General features: G+C 36.9%; 1 protein-coding gene across 2 annotated transcripts in view; it reads right to left on the reverse strand.

Annotated features, from left to right (window-relative positions):
* kalrna (kalirin RhoGEF kinase a) overlaps nt 1–27,755 on the reverse strand; it is a 149,881-nt gene that overhangs the window by 58,965 nt on the left and 63,161 nt on the right. For both annotated transcript variants that reach the window (XM_047814983.1, XM_047814984.1), the window contains exons 4-11: nt 25,764–25,956; nt 24,060–24,572; nt 20,138–20,260; nt 19,285–19,476; nt 18,977–19,108; nt 16,865–17,095; nt 10,549–10,671; nt 5,882–6,073 (exon numbers count right to left, since the gene is read on the reverse strand). In XM_047814983.1, coding sequence (XP_047670939.1) covers nt 5,882–6,073; nt 10,549–10,671; nt 16,865–17,095; nt 18,977–19,108; nt 19,285–19,476; nt 20,138–20,260; nt 24,060–24,572; nt 25,764–25,956 — 1,699 coding nt within the window. The remainder of the gene's footprint in view (nt 1–5,881; nt 6,074–10,548; nt 10,672–16,864; nt 17,096–18,976; nt 19,109–19,284; nt 19,477–20,137; nt 20,261–24,059; nt 24,573–25,763; nt 25,957–27,755) is intronic.

Consider the following 27,755-nt stretch of genomic DNA (forward strand, 5'->3'; position numbering starts at 1 on the left):
GACAGAGGCGACTATGGCAAGGAAAAAACTCTCTTGAAGAAACCTTGCGAGGAACCAGACTCAAAAGGGAACCTCATCCTCATTTAGTGACAGTAGTGGGTGTGATTATAACATTCAGTCTGACAATTATGTATTGATAAGAAGGTTGTTGTCCTCACACCACATGTAGTTGGCATCTCCTCTTAAAATGTTCAAAAATTTCATGAAGTGGCACTGGAGCTCCAACTGGAGCTGGTACATCTTTAGATGGCTCAGGATCCTCACAGGGTTGACCTCTGCTCAATTAAGGTCAGAAATCTTCATGACACGGAACACAACTGAAGCTGGTACAATCACTGCATGTGGTTAGAAAAAGTGATGCAAGTGGAGAAGAATTAGTGTAGCTGCAGTTTAAAATGGCTTCAGGCTTTCCTGATGGGGCTGATGGCCATTGCAATATCAGGATGGTATTTGTAAAGACATTTGTTCCTTATTAGGAGAATGAAACACCACACATGTACACACAGGCTAAGACCAAACACTGACTTCAGTTACTTCAATAAATAATCTATTTCATAATCATTCCTGTCTTGATCTGTTTCCATGATAAGAAACTGAACCAAAAATATATTTTTCTCATTGCTTAAATTGCTTCCATCTTGGAACGATACTTTTTTCCACCCCTTGTCCTGCTGTGTGGATCAAATTAGCATCTTTATGGCTGCAGTTGAATACTTTCCCCTGATTTTTGCTGCGATGGATGATATTGTAGTGTATTTTAAAAAGGGCAATCATCTTCTCTACCTCCACCACTACAGCCAGAAATTTTAATGTTCTGCAACCTTATACAACATATACACATATACATTGAAGCACAAACTCTTTTCTTCACATATGAAGCTTGCTGGGATGCTGGGGCCAGAGAACATGATCTGTAATGATACAGTATCCCTGGTACAGAAAGTGTTAAGGGCTTTGTTTAAGTGCCCAACACTGGCAGCTTTGTGGAGCTTGAACCCCTGACCTTCTGATCAGTAACCCAGAGACTTAACCATTGAGCCCCAGAGTAGATAATGAGGTCAAAGGACATCTCTATCCAATTCTAATCCTGTCTAATGAGACAGTTCCAGATGAAATGCTAATTAATGTCCATCTAAACACAACTATTTCAGCTGATGTTCATTATCTGAGTAAAAGGCAAAACTGAAGTGGTACATCAGCGGATTATATCCCTTGAGCCGTTGTCTTCATGCCAGTACTGGACGCTATGGAGCTGTAAACATTTCTGAAATCCTCCCTTAAGACTCCCTGTTTAGCTAGGCGGCATTACCCAGCATACTTCAGGTACTTCTGCACCCTCAGGGGCAGAAGTGTAGATGTAGATTCAAGCGCAGGTCTATCACATACTGTACATGGCAACAATGAATAAACAAAGACGACTCTCCTTCAACACTAGGAAGCATTATGTTCATGAACTGATGAATGCTCATTGACTTCATCTTTGGAATCCACATCCCATCTATACAGCTCAACTTTGCTCTTACTCCAGATGATCTTCAGGAGCCTTCAGTGTAGCCCTGGACTGAGCTAATATCTTGTAGTGTACTGTTATCAGTCATGGGAGCTGCTCTGGAGGATACAAGGGCATCATATACAGTATAGAAACATCTTCTCCTTGGAGACTTGAGACCACTGGACACAGATATTTCTATGCTCTGCATTGTTTTAGCTGGATTTTTGGGCACATGTGGGGTAACTCCAACTAATCCACCACACACACACACACTCAGACCCCTTGAGGGAACATCCTGATAAGCCAATCCATAGCATACTGTGGTTCTTCCATTCGAAATTTGCAGGTTGGCCAGCTGTCGCTATTATTCTTTACAGATCTTCTAATGATGACTCTTCCTTGTCATCAGTAGAAGATTCAGCTTGAAATAATAACAATAATTTCAGTGCTACTGGACACATCCTGAGTGATGTAACTTGGGGTCATGGGGAGTTATGACCCATGTAAGATGATCTATGCTTGTGTCCAGGAGGCAGTATTAATCCATGGAGCATTTTAAATATTGATGAAAAACAAAATTGCACGCAAAACTTCAGCTAGGCTTAAAGAAAATTACAAAACAAGCTTTCATTACAGAACCTATCATCACATTCCCCAAACTACAGCAAAAAGGAATATCCTTCTGTCAGCACATTATCATGCAGAAAAGTTGAGCTAGTAAGCAGTGAAATAGCAGAGTGTGTACTCATGCATGTGTGTGAGCATAGAGAGAAATACCACAGATAACATGAATGATTTTATAATATTCAATCATTTTAAACCATTATCATCTCAGAAATGTAATCAGGTGGTTACTACAATATGTCACTATTGCGTGTCGCACAAGTGTCTAAATCCACCCTTAGTCGAACACATTTGGTGTAGTACAAGAGTGCCAGAGTAGTTATTGTGAAAACCAAACTATTTTAATGGAAGTGACACAATGCCTTTGGAGACATGGAGTTTCTCTCTTTTCATATAACCAGAAAAACAAAGTTAAAGGAACATATGAAACATCTCAAGGCTCTGCAAAGCTCCCACTTTTGGCCCAGAGAAAAAGAAAACATGCCATTGCTGGTGATTATGTAGTGCTGTTTTCTTGGCGGTTGACTGACACATCAAGATAAGAGTAAATAAACTGGAAACACTACTCATAGCCCCAGGCTTTTCCACACACAATGCACTGGCACAACAAATGACCTTCTACTGCTTTCAAAAAGTCATCTGTTTTTGTCATACAAATTAAATCCATCACAAATAAAAAAATATATACTGTATCTAAAAAAAAAACATAGAATGAAGCTAAAGCAATTATGAGAAAAGCATGAAATGTTTGTCATTTTTTGATGATTAACATTTTTTTTGTCCCGTAGCAGGAAGTATGCTCTAATCTATAAGAATCAGCAGGTATCTATATGAGCCTTCAAGTCAGTTATTGTTGGGAAAAAGCCATGAAGTTATCCAGCTTTTGGCAGCACTATAGTCCCAGAACAAGCACCCACAGCTCAGACCATGCTGATTGGTGATGTTTGACATATGGCAAATTAGCATGACTCGGGAAGATCTGATGTGAAAAATACCTTTTTTTTTTCACTGTGATGACATCTATCATCATGGCAACATGAATGGCAGAAACAAGATGCAAGCTATTTCCAACCGAATGAATGACTGTAGCTACAAATAACACTATTTTCTTTTCCTTAACAAATTTTACAGAACCGGTAATAATTCAACTTTTAAAGAAGGGATCATCAATTAGATTTGACCTGGAGCCCACATTTTGCAGCTTCTTACACCTCAACACCTTGCACACTCTCTCATTCATACTCCTGATCCTTGGACATTCCCTATGACAGATTGGTGCTCATTGTTTCTCCAGAATTGGATTTTTCTGGGTCCACCACCACCTTGACCAATGTTATCAAAGACTAATGAATAAATGATTGGCTCTTAAATAATATTCTCATCCACTCACCCACACATCTTCCTTTTCACATGCAAAGAAACGGTGACAAAATAATTCTAACATGTTTTAATATTAACCTGCTTTCACAATGATTTGTCAAAGATTATCATGTATATGACTTTCATTAGGTCTTGTTGGTATGACAGTATTACATTTTTCAACTCTGTCAAGCGTGTTGGAGTATGAGTTGGTAATCCTGGCTTTAAAGGGTTAACACATTCATAAGGTTTAGTAGCAGTACGTCAGGAGTTGCCATAGTAACCTTATTCACAGTCAATCAGTGTGGCCTCTGAATAGGAAATGCCATTTGCTGATTTTTCATCATAACAGCTTTGCCAAAGAACAATACAATCTCACTGAACTATCAGTAATAAGGAACTACCTACTATATCATCACACTTGTTTCTGTGTGTCAAGATTAGTAGAAATTAAGGATCAAAAATAATATTTCTTTTCTAATATCTTGACACACAATGGAAATGATGAATGGAAGTGTTCGCAGTGCAATGGCCCACTGTCTGTGTGTGCGTAAAACATTTATTTGTTTTTACCTGCACCTCAGATGTGATGTCAGTATTTATCAGCTCTTATTAGACCATGTAATCTACTTGATTCAAACTGGCACACTGGTAGATTTGGCATGAAGAGAATGACATGCTGATTAACACAAATACAGAATGAGTATGCACAACTTTCCCAAACTAAACACATTTCATTCTGCTCATGTTGATCTACTTCTTAATACTTAGACTAAGGTAGGAATCATATCAAACACAACACACCTCCTTTAACTAAGATACTAAGATAGTTTTGCATAGTTTTACATCTAGAATATCAACAGAAAATGTGATTCAGAAATGTCAGAACCCAAAAATCGATGGCCAGATATTAGCATACCTGTAGATGTGCAGCGTTTTTATAATGGTGTATGTACTTTAGTAAAAAAAAGGTCTTCATGCACGCTAGTGGAGGCTTTATACAATGATATACACTTGTAGCATTAAGTTCAACTCTCAGTGATATTTTCACTTACTTTATTAATAGAGTAACATTTTGGCTATTTAACTTTTTAATAGCGGTTTTCCTCATGTAAAACAGACTAATGTATAGCAAAAAGTTAAAACTTGCCAGAAATTCCAATCGTTAGTGGGACATTCTGGCCTTTTGTATGATTTTTATAAGAAACAAGAAAATCCTTAATTCGGGCTCTCAAAGCTCATGTATAGCAATCATAATAAAAACATACCCCAAACCCATTGTGCTCTGCCCAATTTTTGTGCTCTGCCCAATTGTTTTACAAATATAAATGTAAAAATCAGGAAATTAAACTGAAATTCTGATCTATCGTATCGTCTTTCGATCTCAAAAAGACAATCTGCCTCATCGTTCCATTTCATTTGGAGGGGATTATACTAAATATTATAATATTGTATACTACAGACATTAGCACATGATTAACTGACAAGCTGAGAAGAGAAAAGAGAAGAAAATGTTGTTTTATTGACCACAATGCATCTTTTATTATGTGTACTCAAGTTACACTATAATCAGTGGGCTGTTTGTGACGCAATATCCCAAAACACAACACAACCATAAATAGACAAAAGTGGAACACTCTGAGTGAGAGCTGTGGTTCATCCTGTACATAATCTCAGCCTCAGCATGGCATATCCTCCAAAGATCCAGGCAGAGCAAACCAGCATCCCTAAAGTGCCCGATAGAGCAGTGCCTTTATAAACTCCACAGTCACACAGACTAGACTAAAATCCCATCCATCAACCGGACTATAAAATAAATTATATCTCCGTTACAGAAGCCAAGCAGGGGGACAGTCAAACAGGGGACTCATTTTAAGAGAACTCAGTGAGATGAATGGTATCCACTCAGCTGGGACAGATGGTGCCTGCTCTGTTTTATAAAATATTTACTTTGCTGTGGCTGCATGAGTAATCGCATGTCCTTCTCTAAAATCAGTGTGCAAAGCTGAAAGATCAAAATGTGTCACTCGATTCCAGTAGCAGTTAGTTTTGTTGCATCTCAGTGCTGACAGGGTTTCATTTTTTATCAGTAAACATGCTCATAAACACACGCAGACGTGAACACAGATTCATACACATTCTGTAGTAAAAAACAATGTCACATCTGGTACTGATCAGCAAGTGTTAAACAGAGGAAAGAGTCTCAGCAATCTTATGTTATTTAAACCTTATCCCCATGAATGGTTGGTATGCTTGTCTCTATAGTTACCAGAAAGTCCACAAACCTGCAGACTACATTACTCAGCACACCTTCTTATTCCATTAGGTTTCCTATCGCTGAGATATTTCTGCACTTAGCTGATATAAGGTTACAGTTATTAGAAAGTGGTCCAAAGGGTAGTTTACCTCTTTGGTGTGTGTGTGGAAGGAGACGGACATGTCCAGAAGTAGTTTCCGCTGCTCCACCCTTCTTACAAAGTCTTGGATCCTAACCTCTAGGTGCCGTGCTGCCTTGTAGATTTCTTCCGGGTCGCACTCGCCCGTCTGAGCCAGCTGTTCGGCTGCCTCAAGGAGCTTGTCGGCATTCGTGTAGGTGTTCTGACACATTAGAAACCAGGACACATATATTTGTTAGACCACTGTCAGCATGTATAATACAGATAAGCAGAAATTTATACAGAAAATGCGTTCAGAAGTAGGAAACAGGGAACACACTACAGATGTTGATAGATGCCCTTTTAAACCATTCTGTTTGTGTTTAAACCATTCTGATTCACATACAATGTCGCTATAAAATAGATGATCACGTATTGTTATTTCTCATATAATAACAGCCATCTGTAAGACAAGCCTCTCCATGCATATCCCCAGATATTAGAGATTATTGTATTGCCTCATGTGCACCTGTGGTTCTCTGCTGGCCAAAGTGGAGTTCCTAGACTGCAAACAAAGTCTCCTAGGACAGTGCAGTTAAATTACACTGATGATATTTATTGAGCAAGACATAATTACAGGCCACTTTAATAAGAACACTAGTACACATGCTAATTCATGCAATTATCCACTCAGGCAATAATGTGGCAGCAGTGCATTAAATAAATTATAGTTATAGTGGCTTTAGTTGGCACAGGATAAATGAAACTGGGCAGCTGAATTTAGAAAAAGGTCAGCTGGTGCTGGCACATGATTGGCTGACCTAACAGACAGGGGGACAAGGGTACCTATTAAAGTGTCCTGTGATTGTGCTGTATACTGTATGTCAGTGATATTTTTAGTGTCCCAGATGTGAAAGCTTTGTGATTTCTGATTGAAAGGTTATTACTTCAAATCCCAGCAAGCTGTCCTTGGGCCCTGAAACAAAGCTGTTAACCCTGAAATCTTCAGCTCAGATGTAACTCGCTGCAGGGCACCTGCTAGACTGCGCAGGATATTATGTTAAAAAATATATATAAATTAATAAATTATATATATATATATATATATATATATAAATTAATAAATTATTATAAATTTTTTTAACCCACACACAGCATTTATTGTTTAAAAAAAATAAAATAAAAATCTAGACAAGAAAAAAAATCTCAGTACTTACATGCAATATACTGTATGTGTTATAAATATACAGCAACTCTCAGTGAAGAGATTCAACTGGGTCAATATTTGTTTGGAGGACAGGGTGGTATGCAAATTGACCAGGTGTATGGCAGACTCAGCCGTAAAAACTTTGAATCACTACATGCCTTCTGACCTTTCAGAAAGATCTTCATAATGTAGTGTCCATGTTTTAACTACATTTATTTTTATTTTGTGTAGATATTGGTATTCAATTCAATTCAGTTTTATTTTTATAGCACTTTCACCAATGGACGTCGTCTCAAAGCAGCTTTACGGAACATATGAAACATAATACAAAAAATTTAATATTATACAAAGATTAATATAATAGAAAAGCTCAAGATTAATATTACTTATATTTAAACGTGTTTGTATTTATCCCCAATGATCAAGCCTCACACCCTCGTTTGAGTGATAATGGAGGGTGTGATTATAAAGTGTTATAAATGTTATAAAGTGTTATTATGAATAATGTCCTTTCTATAGTCCTATACAGTCTGAAGGTTTGTGTATTGATTAGGATGACTCTCTTATTATTTCTCAGTCATGTTGCTGGTGGATTCTTTTCATAACAACATTGCTTTCCTAATAGTTTCATTGTACTTACTGAGTCAGTATGAATCAGTCTATGCACTAGAACTTTAGCTTCATCTGATATGATCTAGCCTCTCCTGGACACTCACAGCCCCTGGTTCCTGTTGGTCAAATGGTTAGTGTTCTCCAAAGCAGTGCACTGGTCTTCTGTGCCTTGTACTTATACTGAACTCCTACATAATCGCATATCACTAATGCAATCAAGAGACTTTTAACATTGGATGTCATAGATCCTTCCTCTGCACAATCCAATTTCCGCTGTTAAATCTCACTTTAGTAAACTTCATCTCTGATCATAACCTCCCTATTCGGGATCTGGCAGTTGAAGAGGAATTACTATTAGCTTCTCTCCATCTATTAGCCTGTTACTGTCATCCTCAATATGCTCATTAGAGGAATGGAGTTTTTTGAGTCTGAATTCTATCTGGGATCTTTGTAGCAGATAATGTATATTCATTTTAATAACATACTGGTGAATCTTCATGCACTGAACACAGCTAATATATCTTGTCTATTTATATCTTCAAGAAAAGATCTGCATGTTTGTTTTTGCTTTTATAAATGCCTATATATGCATGATCTGCAAATACCGTTCATCAAAATTTTCAAAACCATTTTTGAAAAAAAGACTTTCTACTCCAGTTATATGCAATGACACAAAGCATTAGTCAAGTTAATAAGTGATTCAATGACAAATTTAAATACACATATTATTTATGGAAAATTTGACTGCAGTATTTTTCTACTAGACAAAACATATTAAGTCTCGTCCTCCTGAAAACCTAAATCCAGCAAATAACTGTTCAATATTATTCAGTATCAGGATTACAGACTGTAATAAGACTGCCTTTAGTAATGGTGGTTACTTATGTTTAGAAAAATGGAAGCTTTCTATGCATTTTTTGTTCCTTACACAGCCCTTGTGAACCTAATGCACAGAAAATCTGTATAAAAAATATAAATAGGAATCTAATAAACCTGCCTGAATCTAGGAAGGTTGGTAGAAGCAGCTGGTTTTTATATTCATTTGACACTTTGAGGAATATTCAAGAAATATTCAGCTATGTACGATAAAATGGGCTGTGCATATAAAACAAAAAGGTCAGTAGAAGAATGTATGTCATTATGCTTTAAAAGCCCCCCTAAACATTAATAGGAGAGACTATAAATTGTCAATTTCTCTTTATTACACCATTGTTGAGAAACAATAGTGGTAGGAGATTTATACTGTAGATAAATATTTGCAAGGTATAAGCTGCTGAATTTACATGACTGCCTCCAGGCTGCTAGGCTGCAGACCTTGTCTATAAAATCCTAGATAACGTATAACATAGAGTTGAGCTGAAAATAAAGAATCTTTTTTTACTTTTACTCAGTGCTGTCACCTGGTAACCTTTTGTAAGCACCTATTATAGGTAATAAAACTTTTTGTGAGCTGCATTCATAATAGCAGCAATTAATAGTGGAAATAGTTCCATGGCAGGAAGTTAGACAGCTGTGGCATGCATTTTATTAGAAGCCACGTACTCATAGGCTCCACAATTAGAGAAAGACAAACCTGTGGATAGAGATATTTGTTTAATTAACTACATTTTGCATTTTGCAATTGGCGATTTTAGCAAAATATATAAAATAGCAAAATAGAGGTTTTTAAGTAAAGACCTCAACAATTAAAGATAAAAATGATTCGAAACCTTTAATGACAAAATGAGACCTTGTGTGCTGGTGCAGGATTAATACTACAGACAAAAAAATAGACTTTTTGACTAAGTTAAATATCTTTTATCCTTTTGAAACTTTTTATTACACTGTGTGAGCATTTTAATACTGACTATTTTTCTTATGGCTCAAACACCCACTCATACCGAGAGATTGTGTTATAACTGTGTGTAAAGTCTCCCACTGCTCTGTGTGAAAGAATCTTAGCGTGTAGTATTTTCAATCAATATTCACATAGATAGATAGGATAGGATTGAGTTATACACCATTATGCAGCTATTATAGTGTTACATACTATACTGTATGTTATCAAACCTAACATGAAGGCCTATAATGACCAGGAATGGTCAGAGTAGATTGGTGGATTACATCGGATACGATGACATTAGTACTAAATGGAAATAATTCTCGTAGTCAAAGCTTCGAGCAGATACAAACAATTCTGAGATCACACTGCTCATGTTTATTTAGATATGGCCCACTGCTGAATTCACACTGCCGTAAGTCAAAATGGAGTTTGTTATCTTCTGCAACTCAATCGCATGTGAAATAAATTAATTCAAACAAACAATGGTGATGTGATTGATTTGTGTTTGATTCGATAGAAATAATGTTGGAAGTATGAGTGTAACACAGTGACAGTATGTGTATCTGTAACTGCTTCACATATCCACGTATTATCTACATTCAGATTTAAAGTGTGTGACTTGAACCTTACACAACTATGATCCTGGAAGCAATGGAAAAACTCCTGAAATGTATTATAAGAAATATAGATGGTTGTATTTCCTAAAATATAAACAAGCCTTTAAATAAAGCACTCATGAACCTGACCAGGCAGTTACGATAGATAGATAGATAGATAGATAGATAGATAGATAGATAGATAGATAGATAGATAGATAGATAGATAGATAGATAGATAGATAGATAGATAGATAGATAGATAGATAGATAGATAGATAGATAGATAGATAGAAAACAAGAAAGCACCACCTATTGGTATCTGTATTTGCATCTGTTTAAAACTGTTCATTCAAAATAAGGTGTTTTTATTAGGTTTCGCCTAAACTAACCCTAGAACTTTCCATATGACTTGAGTCCTGCAAAAAATTGCACTTTTACAGCTGTGTCTGTGCCGTTACCTGCGCCACCTCCTCGAAGTCATCATGCCGTTTCTGCAGGGCCCTGGCTCTGTGCAGAGACTTGCCCACTCCTGTGTGTTTACTCAGGAAAGCCTCGCCATGATTTTCTATCCAGTCCATCACCTTTGTAAAACACAAAAATACACACCATTCCATTTAAATGATTTGAAACGACTCACTGAAATAATGTAATAAAAAGCTTTCTTATAAAAGAAATGTGTACTAATATTTTCTTTCCTATATTTGATTAGGTTCGTACCCAGAAGTGTTGGGACATGGAACACACACAGACACACAGACACACATGCATGCACAGACACACACACACACACACACACACACACACACACACACACACACACAGCGACAGTAATTGCCTCTTCACTCTTCCACGTAGTGAGCAATCAGTTACGTCTGTCTCTCTGTCAAACAAAACGCTGAAGCCACTTTATCAGCAGTTACATAAGAGGACAGCAATACAGAAACACAGTTTTGATTTCATTAGTGCTATACACAATCTAGCCTAACATAAACCATAGCCTGCGCAATCATAACCATAACATTATTAATTTGCCCTATGGCTCAGAGTAAAACACTGCAGAGAAACCGTGTTTATAAATATGAGAAGAAGCGAGAGTGTAGAGAGGCCAAAGACAGAGGATTAACCCAGTTTAGTTTTCGACTGTCTCAGTATGTTTCTGAAACATGAACACAATACAGACCCCATAGGGTGAGCTCATCTGAATGGGACGCAGAGTGTAGAGTCTGGATAAACAGACTTAGTTTAAACAAGTCTGCAGTCTCGATAGTTTAAATCCACTACTTCCTAAAATGAAAAAGATATCTAAATATACAAATCACATAATGTATGTACCTCAATGGAACTTTAAGAATTTCAATGTTAAATCCATCATGAAGATGTCTGCTGTTCTCTACACAATCAGAAGCTGGGGGAGTGACACAATTTTATAAATCATGTCAGTGGGTGTGGTGGCTTTTGTTTATGCATGGCTGATTACAGCATCCGCTGTCTGTTTTAAAAACATTCCATACACTTGCACGAACAGCGAGAGCTACACTAAATATAACAATAACACAAAATATAACTAAATATAACTTGCTAAGTTTAATGATTTGGCATTCATTCTGTTGCTCCAGTTCATGTTCAGTTCTGGCAATGAAATCATTCAAGGCAATGAAATCATTAACAAAAAAAAAAACAACCTCTGAATATTTAAATGTCTATTAGGTGAAACACTTTGTTACTACAACACTGAATCCCTTTAAGATCAAGTTACAGCTCAGGTGGATTCCACATTATATTTCATCGAATTTTCCAATAAACATATCGGCTTGAGCCTTGAGATGTAGTGTGTAAAATTCTTCATTCTTGAAGCACTCAACAGTATAAACACCCTAATTATGGAACTGATTACTGTTGACCATAGCTGACTGGTATAAATAGACTAGCAGGGTAAAGCAGGGTTTCTCTATTTCAAGGAAAATTACAATAAAAAAAGGTCAATTTTGGCCATTTCTGCAAAACAATTGGCTTAAAGTGAATCATCATTTGGATTCTGTGGGATCGAAAACAACAGCACCATATTGTGCAATGGTTGTGAGTGAAAAACACAATGGTATGGAATGATATGTGGGGCTTATTTTATTTTCTAGCTCTTCGGACTGTATATTCACACAGCCTATATTTGACAGTTGTTTTAAGCGATTATATTTGGTGTTCATTTTGAAACATGATCGCCCTAATAAAATAAAATCAAAAAAGTAATTAAACTTGTTTGTTTTCTTTGAAACTCAAACTGTCTTGACAAAATTTGCATATTGAACTCAAGTATACATTTATATGCCATGGTCTTGTGACTGAACAAAGACCAGTTTAACCACCTTATATTGTCTTACAGTGTTGGAGCTCAGTTATTTTATTATTTACTTATTTACTTCTATTCATAACAAGGTATAAGCAGTGATTCACAAGACACACATGACATAAAGTACATAAACATGATGCACTGCTTCTCCATTATTGGCTCTTTATTAATCTCTAGAAGTACAAAAAGCAAACATTGTCTAATCAAGTAGACGTTTCATGGTAAGAGAAATGATAGAACTGTAAGTTTTTGTGTGGTTTGAATGATAGAGCTTCCCGATGAAGAGCCCAACTTTTCTGCTGACCGTGTTTCTCGTTTAAAGATAGACTTAAAATTTTTGATTTAGAAAAACAACAGTGTTATTTTTTATGGTAAACTGTGCTATAATTTACATTTACAGCATTTAGCAGACACCCTTATCCAGAGCGACTTACATTTTATCTCATTTTTTTACAACTGAGCAATTGAGGGTTAAGGGCCTTGCTCAGGGGCCCAGCAGTGGCAGCTTGGTGGACGTAGGAATCGAACTAACAAACTTCTGATTGTAGCCCAACACCTTAATCACTAGGCTACCACAACACTGAATTTTTTCATTCAGTGTTGTACCCAGTATTCACTAATGTTGGTTTGCCTTTTAATGCTCTGCTTTCAAAGAGACACTGAAAAAATGTCTAAAAACAAATAAGTAGACAAATAAGGATGATGATGTGCATGACATACACAAATAATATGAAAACATTTAAAGCCCTCCAAAAAATGTTGCTTTTCACCCTGTCTGAGAATAAAACAGGCTCCACACACTAGAACCTATGTGTGAGAACAGAAAGCGTACTAACAATTTTGGCATACAAACCAGATGCAGGTTTCCCCAGAGACAGATTTAAAAAATGTTGCATGGATGATTCAGTTTCTGTAGCTCTAGACTTGAAGAGTTTTTCAGGACTGTGTCATGCTCATCCGCATAAAAATAACATTCAGATACCCGGTGGACATTTTCTAATCTTAACCAGACTTGTGTAAGGGGAGTTATGTCTCTGTGTCTTAATCCGTTTATAATTTAAATGGTGAGAGAGATCACGTACCTGAAGACATGCATAAGGTTTACTTTTGCAAAATATGGCGAAATCTCTTTTGCATTGCAGCTGTAAAATTGCATAGATACAATCTTGTAGTTTTTATCTGTGGTGTGGACAACATATGGAAAGATACCAGAAAGAAGAGTCTATAATTTACATTACTACTAAGAATATGAGATGAAGGAAAGGATAATATGCCCGGGTATTTGTTCAGTCTGTTCAGTCCTCACTGACATTCGCAGTTCAGATCACTATTCTGACTTCAGGTAAAGTTGTACATCCCCCTCACATTTCTCCCACACATTCCCTCCTGTCTCTCTGATCTTTAATCAGCACAATCATGGCATCAGATTTATCGCAATGACAGAGGACAGAGGTCACGGCACATATGTTCCACTGATAACCCTTTAACAGTAATGATGGACAGAAGTCAAAGAGGAAAGGGACAAAGTGTTCTCGAGCTTCATCTTTCTAATCTCACTTACTAAACTGCACAGAAATGTGGAGACAATGCTGCTGATTTACTGTAGGAGGGTGGGGACGTCCAGGTTCCTCCAGTAGTCCATAAAGCATGTTCTACGGGAATGTGGTTTTATTTATTTATTTATTTATTTATTTATTTATTTATTTATTTATTATTTCTTTACTGTGGTGTATGCAACAACTGAAATAATCAGGGCTCTCATGTGTATAAAAAAGTATTACAATTATGAGTCTATTTTTATTGCAAGTGTGACTTGAAAGGATTTGATCCAAACAAGTAGGTCAATAAACAATATGTGATCTAATGTGTTCAGTAAGTGGAAGATTCAGGAGTTGAAGATTGTAGAGCTCCAGTAATTATTACTGGAGACTATTACTGTACTCGTTTAAATATTGATCCAAATATCTGAACACTGCTGAATAATTTGTGGGATTTATTCTATGGTTAAAGGTACAGTACTAAAGCAGATGTGTTTATACAGCACATTTTCAGGTTTCCTGGATCAAAACTTTTGTTTCTGTCTTTGTTCTTCTTGTTTTCCTCATGGGGTTCCTCTTGGTTCTCAGTTTTCTTTCCCGTTTCTTAAAAACCTGGCTATATTAAATTTGCTCCTAAATGTGAATGAGTGTGCAAATATGTGTGCATGCTGCCTTGTGATGGACTGGTCAACCATCCAGGGTGTATTTCTGGCTTGTGCTCAGTATTCCCAAGATAGGCTCCACAAGGATAGGATATACTATAGAAATGATTCCTGAACATGAATGAGTTAGTGAAAATGTTAAAAACCCTATGACAGATCAACAGAATTGGTTTAGTTTCTGACCCAGCATACTGTAAGCTATGTACTACTCTGAGTCTATATCTTGCAACTGAATACACACAAAAGTGTTTCTGCAAACATTTACCTGCCATTTTCCTCACTATATTCTCAACAGCTGGAGCTTTTAAGTTTCCAACATAAACAAATAAGCAGGTTTCTAGACTTGCTTAGGGTGGCCTTGCACATACCTCTTCTGCCTAGTATATAAATCCACTCATCTGAGCATTCCTCTCGAACCTGTACCTGGGAGGTCCTGTTTGCTCAGCCTGAATACCTGGCATAGTTGGTTTACTTACCTTTAACTGCACACACTTATGAAGCTATTTAAGAGCTTGATCCCTGCCTAGATTAACAAACTTTTCAGAAAGCGTATTAAAAATAGAACACGGATTTTAGCTATACAAATACTCAAGCATGGACCTATATAGAAACAGACCAATCAAATAGCCATTTATAAAACAGCAATTATAAGAAAGCTGGACAGACGTGATGAGCTGGGTAAGATTAATTTTGCATTAGATAGAAGCATTGCTGAATTAAGCACCATATGGATTTAATCATCGTAACCGATTCGGGTAATTTACTCTCAGATACTGCGATGTTAATGTGTGGGAACCTGCACAACATTATACAGTGCCTCTGAGAGCTTCATTACCTGGCGTTATGGTGTGTAAAGAGGTGATGAGATATGAGAAAGGGGTCTCAATACACACCCTTTATCTTCCACACTGGTCTCTCTGACTTAGTGTAGGAGACCTGGACATTTATCCCAGCTTCAGTGAGCAATGTTTGTAAAGAGCTATGTAAAGGAATTATAGGAAGACTACAATAAGTCAGCCTGAACATGAGACAGGAATAACTGATTAGGCTTTTAACAAAGCCAAACTCGTGTCAGCTGGTCTCGCCTCTGGGCTACAATAAGGTTGGCTTTGCTTGTGCTTTTAGACTCTTTGACTTATTGGGCTGTGTTCAAATCTTGATTTGGCCTGTAGACCTCACTAGATATGCATTGGCAGCACTAGAGTGAATGCAGGCTCACACGTTCTCGCTGCTGAAAAAGCCAGCATGTCTTTAGGGTGAAATCCAGCTCACAGTCACCACTGGCAGATATCCAGCCTCAAAACTATTAGAGGGAAAAAATGCAGTATGTAAAAATGCAGAATGCATAATTCTATACTCATGGATAAGTGCTGACAGAGCAGCTCGTATAACATTATGCACTCTTAAATGCAGAATCGATTAAAGCACATTTAGGAGGAGAAAAACAATGTTTTTGGAATTCTGTAATAAAGTCATTAAGGACGAATTCAATCATTCAAATGATGTGTATAGACCAGGGGTCCAATCGTATCCAGGAAGGGCCAGTGTGGTTGCAGGTTTTTATTCCAATCAAGCAGAAGCCACAGATGAGTCTAATGAAAGCCAGCCATAACCAATTAAACAGGCGGAACAAACTCCTGCTTGATTTGAGTGAAAACCTGCATCTACACCAGCTCTTTGCAGATAAGACTGAATATACTGTAGAAGAATAAACACAAAGTTCATACGCTACGATCACCAGAATAGCTAAAGTATTTCCATTAAAAGTGTTTGTTAAGAGACCTGTAAAGATGACAGTTGATTGGGGATGGCAAATATTGTATGACTGTGAATTTATATAAAACCTTCACTGTTTTAGGCTGTCAAATCTGACCCACAACATGCCACTTTGTGTATATACAGTACAGTACATCACTGCACACGTTATTAGTACCACATATAAAGTTATTCGTTTTATACTATTATCTGTTCAGCCTCACGTGAGAACAGTGCAATGCAAGTTCCTAAGTCAACAGTTAGTGTATATGTGTGTGTGTATCTATTTATGTGTGTACAATGGACCCTGATCTATTGAACAGCGAGATGTGGTTGATTTTGTTTATAAGTCATAAACTTATCCTTACCTAACTATCTAAAAGTTTCAGAAGCAGCAAGTAACATGAACTGCTGGTGACCAAATCTGGTGGTACAGTATGAGTGTGTTTATGAATTTGTTTGCATTCTCCATTACCTGCTGCACATCCTGCTGGAATACACAAAGCTGTAGTCTTTGGTGCAGGCGCACTTTACGATGCTGCCAGATACTTTCCAGGCGCCGATGGTGATGCAGAACTTCATGCACCACATCCAGTATGCAGTGCACTGCTTTAGAGTAGTTTGCTGTGGCAGTCAGGGACTCAGAGTTGCCAGGACTTAATGGCCGCTGCAGTACATCTAGCAAAGCCTTTCCATCCTGACTCACCTGAGGAGAGAGACGGAATTAATAAAAGATGACTAGAGAGAAAAAGAAAAAAACAGACTAAGACAGACATAAACCTCACAATGCAAACACTGTGGCATGATAAAAATCTAATACTTTTAAACAAAGTGAATCAGTGACTTGGCTCAAGATTTACTCAAACACTCTCTATTTATCATTATAGTTTTCTCTTGCAAAGTCAGAGAGCAGTTTAACTGTAAGCGCTTTCTTTAGTTTAGTTTTATTTATTTATGAAAAGAACACACAGATGGCAAAATCTACAGAAAGGACAATAATAGATTTATTTTGCATTCATTTTTAGAATTTGCTCCATGTTTAATATATATCAAATGCAATATATTTGAGACAGTGAGCTCTCAATGAGGATGTAATCCTTTTTTAAGCTTTACAGCTAAACCTCCCAGAATATCCCATGCACACTACAGCTCTGATTGGATCAGTTATGGCAATCAACAGTATACTTAAGAGATCAAGTGAGAATGTGTAATGTCAAAATTGTAATTCATCATTCATCTTAAGCCCTTTAAAAAATATCCATGTTTCTCTCCTCTGCAAAATAAGGTTCAGCATTGTTATATGTGGTATGTAGGAGATTCATATAAAGCACCACAGGATAAAATCAGAATTAGAATCGACATCTTACTGACAATGCTGACCTTTTTTTAACCATACTAAAAAATGCTGTTTGGAAAAAATAAAGTCCCTAAGCTCCAAAATTGAGAAACCGTACAACTAGAAATCGACATCTTTGTTTTTCCAGAGAATGAAAAACATGAGGATTTAGCACAGATATTCAGTTGATACAGTATGTCCAAGTTTCATGGATCAACTCTATCCGCAAGCAGAATGTTATACCAAGATCTGCATAAGAAAACACTACAGAGCATTTTTCATCCTTTTAAACATAAAATACAAAAAACCCACAACCCATGTAGCCCAAAATCAATAACAGACTCATGTAAAATGTTTCATTTTCTGTAATTCAAATTCTAAAATTTAGATTATACGATATATCTATATATCTACCAGTTGATTATATGTGGAATAAGGCACAGGATGGTGTGATGCCACGTCAAGCAGACGGTCATTATCAAGCCCAAAAGCCATTACCAATGTTGATTATTTTCCTGAACTGTTTTTCATTATTATGCCACATCAAGTTGCCAATTACAGTTATTATTAAAACTAATTAAACAAAGCCATGTCATACATTTTTATCGCTTTCTTGTTACATGTAATATTGAAACTCTTTACTATTTATATTATTCTACAATGTTTAGTAGAACATGTGCAAACAAGTTAGTTACTGTGAATTTAATCTCTCTCTCTCTCTCTCTCTCTCTCTCTCTCTCTCTCTCTCTCTCTCTCCCTCCCTCCCTCCCTCCCTCTCTACATCAGCCTATCTTTGTTTCTGTCTCTTGATGTGAATAAGACAGAAATGTTTGCAGTCCTGGAAGTGTAAAGAACATCTCCCAACAAACAGTTTCACCATGTTCATAACTATATCTTTGTCTTGTCCATACTGAAGTTTATTTTATCTTAATTTCATCCATGCTTATTTATTTTGCGTATTTGTGCCTTGTCTTTTATTTATGTTCTTGGAACACTTTAATATCAGTAAAGCGTTATCCTATCTTATTTCATCGTATTATATCATCACACATGTTCCTGTGTTACATACAGTATGTATATCACTTATATGTGTTGTTAAAGAGAATACATCAAATCATTCTGACCAATCAGTGTGAAGAATTCAACAGCACTATAGTATAATGCACACATACAGTATTATGTAAAAAAAATATATATATAGACTGTTAAAATTATATAAAGACATTTCTCATAGTAAAGCCAGCTGTGTACCTCTGTGTAAGCTTGTGTGACCTGTTCATACAGAGTCTGGTGGTGGTGAATGGCACGCTCCAAATCCTGCATCTCTGAGGGAAGACCTCCCTCACTGCACATTTTACACCAGGCCTCCACACCTGAGAGGAACTGGATATACACACACAATCTCAGCAAACAGAATTGGCTTGAATTTACAAGAGAAAGTACATACTGACAACAAGCTATTCTGCAACCAAAAACAATCTTGAGTCTGCTTTCATACTGTAGGTTTGAAAAAAATCCAAAAGCACCCAAAAGCAGAATAAAATCTATGACAGATTTACCTGTTCAGATTTCTGGTGGAAGACTGCAGACATGGCAAGGATGGTGCTGCGTTCATCAAGAGCTGCAGCAAAACTCTTCCACTCCTGATCGAGTTGGGCACTGATCTGTTTAATCTGCTGTGATGCATAGTGACCTGCCTCGGACAATCGTGATGCCACAGACATGATCCGGTTTATGTTCACATAAGCATTCTGAAAAAAGAAAAGTAAAAATTAAAATGAAATATAACAGAAAAACAGTGCAGGTTATCAGTCATTTTTATTTCAGGACATCTGCAGCTATCTACATCTGTAGTTATTATATAAATCCCCAACTTTACGTGAAAAAGTTGGCACAATTGTCTATGAGTCAGAAACTAAACAAAACAGACACCAACTTTGTTTCAACAAACAGTCAAAAGATGTTTCAATAAAAAAAAAATATAAATTTCTACTTTGAATGTGACTTCTTTTAAATATTTGAGGTTAGACTATATTGATGTGATTGCATTTTTGTCCAAAAGCTCTTTATATGTTATATATTATGTGATATATAGTGGTATTTATCTTGTTTGTTTTTTTAACAGAACAAACACAAATTAATAGATAAACACTGTATGGTTGCATAAATAGTTTGCATTCAAAAACAATTTCTTGCTCTTATTATCCTTGGTTCCAGACTTCCTTATGTACAATGCTCTGACCATAAATTATAACATTAATGTAAAATATTATTGCACATCATCTGCCTGAACAACTTTAATATTTGTTGCTGTATTACACAATATTATTGAAAGAGCTTCTGTAAGGATGCACACAATGCACAAATACTACAGTAAGAGATGAATCTGTATGTTTATGAAAATGGACGAACCATGGAGTTCATGGCAAAGTGGTTGTGCTGCGTCTGAAGGTCTACAGCGTGCTGGTAGCTCACGCCGATCTCAGTGTGGCTCTGCAGGAACAGCTCTTTATTGTGACTGATCCAGTCGAACATCTGCAGAGAGAACCGATGGGTTATGCAGAATCTTTCACACGCTCTACACACTCCTCCTGCTGCCGAGACAGCTCCTCTCTCATTTTACAAAAATATGAGTACAGGGTTTGAGGTCAAACTAACTCAGCACCATTTCTAACTCCTCGTCCATCTACGTCATATTGTTATTGCGTGAAAATTTCATTAATCAAAAGCAGTCACAGAAATCTGTGAGAGAGAAGTAGTAACAGGACTAGAAGTGAGAGGGTTCGTTGAGATGAAGTGTGAGAACAGTGACAGAGGGGTTATTTGCTTGTATTGTGTGTGTTGGAAGTGCACTACCATGACAACTAGCTGAAACACTTGGATGGAACATCCTTGTATGAATTTAAGGTCTGAAAGCATTTTTCTTACCAGGCATATCAAATTTCTAAAATCAATTCACATTCTACTTCTGTGTCAAAGACAAAAAGCTGTTAAAACTATGGGTAACATTTTTGTAAGAAAACATATATAGGGTAAGATAAGATGTCATTAACTGATGTTAATAACTGGTTGATGAAAGTCAAATGAAACACTTGTAAAGTAAGCTGTAGGTTTATTTACTATGTATTAGTCTTATATGAGTAATAAATGGTTTATTAGCAATAAGTAATCATCTGCAAAAAAAAAAATCTTATTAAACCCGTCTTATACCCAATATTGATTTATAATAAATAAAAAAAACACAATTTATTAGACTTAATTCTTTATATTAGATCTTCAGGTCCTAGGTAGTGTGAGGTGACTGTATTTTATGGAGCTAATAAAGCTGAAGTCACTAATACTATATGTTTTTTTTCTTCTCTCTGTTTAAGTAATCACTAGGGAATTAAAAAGACGGTTTTCAATAAACTGCAATCACCTTATACTATATAGGACCTAAAGCTAAATATAACATAGACACGTAAAGTCCAATAAAATGTGATTTAAGCTCTTACAAGCAAGCTAAAAAATAATAAGACTAATCCTTCAAACCACTTCCAACATATCAGACAATTAAAATATTTCTTAAACCACACTGGAAACCAGATATATGTTATATCTAAACAAATATGTTTAGAGTAGTTAGAATGAATATTTGCACATTTCCAGACCACACAAGCATTATCACTCTGCTTTATTCATTATTTTTGACTGCCTAAGGAGCATCCACAGAGTCTGATCAGCCTCAGTACATATTGATAGACATGGCTTCCCTACATTATATATTAAAGTCAAATGACAGATTAATCTAATCAATATATCAGTTAAAACTGGAGTGTAAATTAGTGTTATGATTTACATAATAGTTATCTTCACGCAATACAGCTTGGCACAACGAATAACTTTCAGCTTTGATCATTTCAAAACATACCAAACGTTCACTGTCTTAACAGTCGACTCTCAATTTACACTATGATTAAAATTCACATATTGTTCTTGAAAGAAATTTAATCACCACAGCAAAATCCCCTTTCCTGGGGCATTTCAGCTTGTCTGCCAGATTGTTTCCCCAACACCAGATCTTTATTGAAAATCTTCCACTACAGAGCAGGGCTTCAGAACAGATCTACGGACCAGCCCTAAAGGCATCCACCTTATGTCAAGAGAATTATCTCCAGCCTAAAGTGGGGGAGATCAAACATGCCGTAATCAGAGAGAAGGAAAGAGGGAGGTCAACCCCAAGCCCACACTCTTAAAGAGAAACACACATGAAAGTCTGCAGCCATTCTGCTCTCCTTTATTACTGTCTTTGATCTGGAACTGTGGAGATATAAGCAGTTTTCAGTGGGATTACAGAGAAAGGCGTTCAACAATAGCCAATGAAGGGGGAAAAAAACCTTTTAAACTCCAAATGTGCCAAATATTAAGTGTAGCATGAAAAGTGTTCTGACTTCTAAGAGCAGGTGCACCACTAAACTGCTGTAGAGCATGACAGAGAGAGAGAGAGAGAGAGAGAGAGAGAGAGAGAGAGAGAGAGAGAGAGAGAGAGAGAGAGAGAGAGAGCGCACGAGAGAGAGAGAGAGAACCAGGTCAGTGTGGCACAGACCAAGATTCTGAAGAAAACACTGAGGCGGTTCAAATAATTCTAACAGTGAGTTACAAGCTAGTTCAGCTGGTTCACTTTGTTCAATTAGCTGTTGTGTGCTAGTGTGATTCAAGCACACAGTATACTCTCATATCTAACCTAAAAATATATCATATCTTTGCACCCTATTTTTTAAAATGACCTTTAATGAGTCATTTTCCAAAAAAAATTAAATGCTACAGAAAAATGCATATCAGAAAAAGAGTGTGATCAAAATCATTGGTAAAAAGACTAAATCTACATCCACTGTAATATAAATATAAAGGCTGATACTATATTTATATGTTATATTAAATGTTATCCAAATCATCTGGAATTGAACTGAATCTGCATGTGGATGATCCACCATAATGCTGATCATTTTGCTCTAATATCAAGTTTGAACTAACAAACACCTTTTAACTAACACACTGGAGCAAAAACAAGAGTTTTCATTGCACTCTTCTCCTCTCTTCCATCTTCTCCACGACATAATGGTGCATCAACATGCCAGCTCTCAGACACTGCTATAAAAGATGCATTATTGCTTTGTTCCAAAACATATTAATCTCCAAGCATGGTAAAAACAAACTACTCCAAGTTTATTACTAAATTATACCATATGCTGTGACAGTGTTGATATGGAACACTGGTTAGGGAAATGCTTTATTAGAGCATCGAAACTCTACATACAACACAACACAACACGACACATTTCAGTGTCCTGGCTCAGTGTGATATCTTAGTATATCAGTGAATTTCATTTTCACTGTTTTGTATTCAGTCCAAGGACACTGAAATGTGTAATAATGTACACACAGGGGGCTTGTTTTCATTCTGCAGTAAAAATGAACATGAAAGCCTATATTTTCAAACAAGTGGAACCCCTGGGTTTGTGCTATTTACAGCATGGTTTCATAGGAATATAGCTATCATTTCTGTGGCTACTCATCCATCTTCTTTTAGCTCTGCCCATTTCACTGCACTGTGATTTTACACCTCTTTTATCACTTCTTGGCCTATTTTTAAGCATGACATTCGGCAGAAAAAGAATGACTAATCCAATCCTAAAAGCTAGACTCACTGCAGGTTCACTTACTGAAGCATCTGGTTTAAAAAGACCCCAATTAAAAAGCAGGGTATTTATGTGAGATATCGCAGGTGATTTGAAAGGTATATTGATGCATGAATTATGTCACATGCAATTTAGGTATAGCAAGGTAAGAAATAAAACGTGATGGGACGTGTTGTTATAGGAAAATAATGCACGCTTGGTTGATGTAAAGCGTTACAACCACAAAGACAATAACTTTCCTAAAACACTTTCCAAAGTGCTTATCTTATATCTTATCCACCAATTGGACAACAATTCCGATTTATAATTCGTTAATGCATGTCAAGTGGTGTTTTTAGGCATTTACAGTTGTACAGAATGTTATGTGATATTGGTGAGACATGTATAAATACAAAGACTTGTTTGACGTACACATTTAAACACACACATATATGAGGAGGAACATTATAATAAGTAGAATGACAAAGACTTTCTGCTATTTTATATCTGCATGAATGTGGAAACAATATGCAATGTTGTTGTTACAAGATAAAAATCATATTTTCCTTGTTTAATCTGGTAAAGCACTATTGTTAATTTACCATCTTGTCCTGAGCTATAAGCTTGTCCAAAACAAGAAAGCTCCTGAAAAAGTAAACATCATAAAGCTTGCTCACCTTCTCAGCATCTTGCTCAAAGAGCCGAAGCTGAAAACACTGATCCAGCTTGAGTTTCCTCACGTGCCACATCTGGTGCAGATGCTGCCTGGTGCTGTGCAGCTTATCAAGCAGGCTGGCAATTTTAGGCACCACACTCTGAAAGTCTGCGCTGCCTGAGATGCAGTTCCGGCCAGAATAACCATCACTGGAGCGGATGCACTGCAGCAGCCTCTGGCCTTCTCTGTCCAACTCCTCAACAGGAGCCTTCATCACCTTCTTCTTCAGCTGCGTGTGTTCCTCGATAAGCCTACGTGAGCCCTCCACATCCACTGGGAACTCCTTCTTAGCCAGCTGCTCCTGCAGCTCCTCCAGACGTGAGAGGAGGTGCACAGCACTGCCTAGAAACTCTTCAAGTGCCACTCGAAGTTCCATCCACTCCTCGTGATTGTATTCCAGAGAACCCTCAAAGTCGTCTGTTAACTGAGATGGGTCCACAAGCTTGGTCAGACCTTCCACTGACACCATGCTAGTCTACCAGCAGCAGAAAGAAATACATAGAGAGGTTATTAGAGGAAAATGAACTCTAGTGACTGCTTTTAGAAAAATACATGTGGGACGATTAAAGCCATGGATTTACATGCACTTTAAAAACAGATTGGGTGTCACACTCTTGCTGTTTTTTTATTGATTTGTATAGTGACTATTAAATTTGGGGAATGCACATGAAACAACTGGGGACCACACACTAAATAACTAGGGACCACAGACTAAATGATGGGTATCACACACAATAGCGCCTTGGGATCACTCAACTTGTGACTTTCTGCTGAACTGAAATCCAAGTCCCAAAAACAAGAGTGTGCCTCGAGACAGCAACAGCAAAACAAACACGGAGCTGCCACAGCTCACATTTGCTGATTAGAACACTGTACATATTAATACATGCAACAAAAAAAAGAGAGAAAGGAACATTATTCCTTGCCCATTCAGTTGTGTTAGTACTCTGCAGCCACAGTTTCCTCCTGTAGCTATGAATCCTTATCTGACGTGTTATTCACTTCCTGTATTTAATAGTGTTTCTGACTATTGTCAAAATCCATTACATCTAAAATTGGTATGGAATTCAAATTTTTTTGGTTTGAATATCAAGATAAATAGAGTCAGTCACATGAAAAATGCTCTGATACAAACACGACCCCCACCAGGTGATATATTGTGACGTAAACCTAGTAATGTACTTACATTAATGATCAAACCTGGTGGGGTGCAGCCTGCATATTGTGATCTATAGAAGCTAATCTTCTACAAAACAAATAACCTGACAAAAACATCTTAAGGCGTTTGAATATTATACTTAACATAGATTGTGAGGTGGCTGACCTGGGTACACAGAGCAGTATCATTTGTCATGGAACATTGAAGCAAGCATCGAAAGAAACTGTTATGTGTGCAAGCACTGAGCACTAGGACATGCATGCCTAGGGTCTACACTTTGCTTACAATTCAAGGCATAATTAACAGCTTCTTTCCTCCATTAACAAAAAAACATGCTCACTGATATTGCTCTACACACACAAGTTGAGTATACAGTACTTGTGCTCTTTATTAAAAATACTGTTTAAACTGAATTACATGAGTTCACTGCTAGCAGCTGCACCTTTTTAAAAATATAGCAGTTTTTATACAAAGGTTTTAAAGCTTTGGTGTTAAGCTAATCTGTACCTCAAAGGTGAACTTGGCACTGCCAAAGTTGGTCTTCTGTTTCTGCCAGAAGTTGTCAGGTTTGATGATGAGAGCAACACAGATCTCAGCTGGAAACGCTTCCTGCAGGGTCTTCAGTAACGGCTTAATCAGGTCCCACTTAGAGCCACGCATATCAATGATCACGGTGAAACCCCGCTTACACACATCCTCACTGAGGAGAGAAAGAAATAGAGAGAAAGAAATAGAGAGAAAGAGAGAAAGAGAGAGAGAAAGAGAGAGAGAGAGAGAGAGAGAGAGAGAGAGAGAGAGAGAGAGAGAGAGAGAGAGAGAGAGAGAGAGAGAGGGGTATAGTGAGAGATATGAATCAATATGAATTAAAATCTAAGAGATCAACACTACTTAATCTACCAGACCCTAATTATGTAAATTAATAGCTTTAACACCCAAAAAAAAGTGAGACAGAGAGACAGAGAGAGAGAGAGAGAGAGAGAGAGAGAGAGAGAGAGAGAGAGAGAGAGAGAGAGAGAGAAACGGTATAACCATGTGAAAAAGGCTAAATTCACCAAATTTCAAAAACCTATTCCCGAAACAGTCAAATAGAAGTAAATTCAGCTTGTAATAAGATTTTTTTTTTTTACGTATATAGACATCATACAGCTCACACAACTCTTTTGAAATCCCAAATCCACTTTTCATATATTCTTTGACAACTGGTCTCCATTTTCACTGGTCTACAACCAGAGGCTACAATGCAGCCAGTCTATATTTAGTATTTGCCTCAGTGGAAGAACACTGCAATTGGGAGATAAAAATATGTAATAATTGCCTGCTTCTCTGCGTGTGTTTCAGTCGGGCCGGGGATTAATACAGCACACAACACATGTCTAAAGAATATCATTAAATTCATACAGGCTCTGTGATCATCAGCAACATACAGTATGGCATGATGTTTTCTGCTTTATATGGATCACTGGTGTACAAAACAACTAATAATGTTCAGAAAGTATTAATACAGGTAAATGAGAACTCATTATACTGAAGGGGGTGGTGGTTTTGGCTTTTTTATATTCAGCTCATAGAGTTTATAGAAAATGTTGGTGATATTTTTGTGACATTTTGTATCAGATCAGTAAAGAAGGCGCTCTCTATAACCTAATGATATAATTGTTAAAATGGTTATACAGTACATCAGTGTGTAGATTCTTACAACAGGTCAGTACTATAGCCCACATTTACATTTACAGCATTTGGCAGATGGCATTATCCAGTGAAACCTAAATTGAGCTCATTTATACAACTGAGCAGTTGAGGGTTAAGGGCCTTGCTCAAGTGGCAGCTTGGAGGTCATCACAACCTTCCAATCAGCAGTTCAATGTTTTAAACACTGAGCTTCCACTTCATTCATTTTGAAGCACTGCTCTCCAACAACACCATGTACAATGTAATCCCTGGTTCTGTCCTAAGTTTGAGTTAGTGTGTGTGTGTGTGTGTGTGTGTGTGTGTGTGTGTGTGTGTGTGTGTGTGTGTGTGTGTGTGTGTGTGTGTGTGTGTGTGTGTGTGTGTGTGCAGGGTGCCCTGTATATCCCACATACAGAATGTAGTCCCAGTACAGGCCCATTGTTCCTGATGCTGTGTTTAGGTGCTGGATCCTCCCTGACCGCTAATAATCAGTTACTGAAAGTGAGTGTGTGAGTGAGTGTAATAATGTAGTTTGAACAATAAAAAAAAGGAATAATACTGATTTACAATGACTATGTATTTGTTAAATAATCAACATAATAATTAACTATTACAGAAAAACAGAAACATCTTGTCCAATGCACATTTATTTTGGAAGACCTTTCAGGTTGCTTTTATATTCAATACAATGTTCTGAGGATAGGACCATCATATTAACTTATCATAGTCTTATCAACCAATAAATATCAGTTTCTTGATAAGAAAATAAGTCATTTTGAAGAAATTATCATTCTGACAATTAGTATACAACAAAAAAATACTCAAAAGGCA

The sequence above is a fragment of the Tachysurus fulvidraco genome, chromosome 6 (assembly GCF_022655615.1).
Source record: "Tachysurus fulvidraco isolate hzauxx_2018 chromosome 6, HZAU_PFXX_2.0, whole genome shotgun sequence".
Classification (NCBI taxonomy): Eukaryota; Metazoa; Chordata; class Actinopteri; order Siluriformes; family Bagridae; genus Tachysurus; species Tachysurus fulvidraco.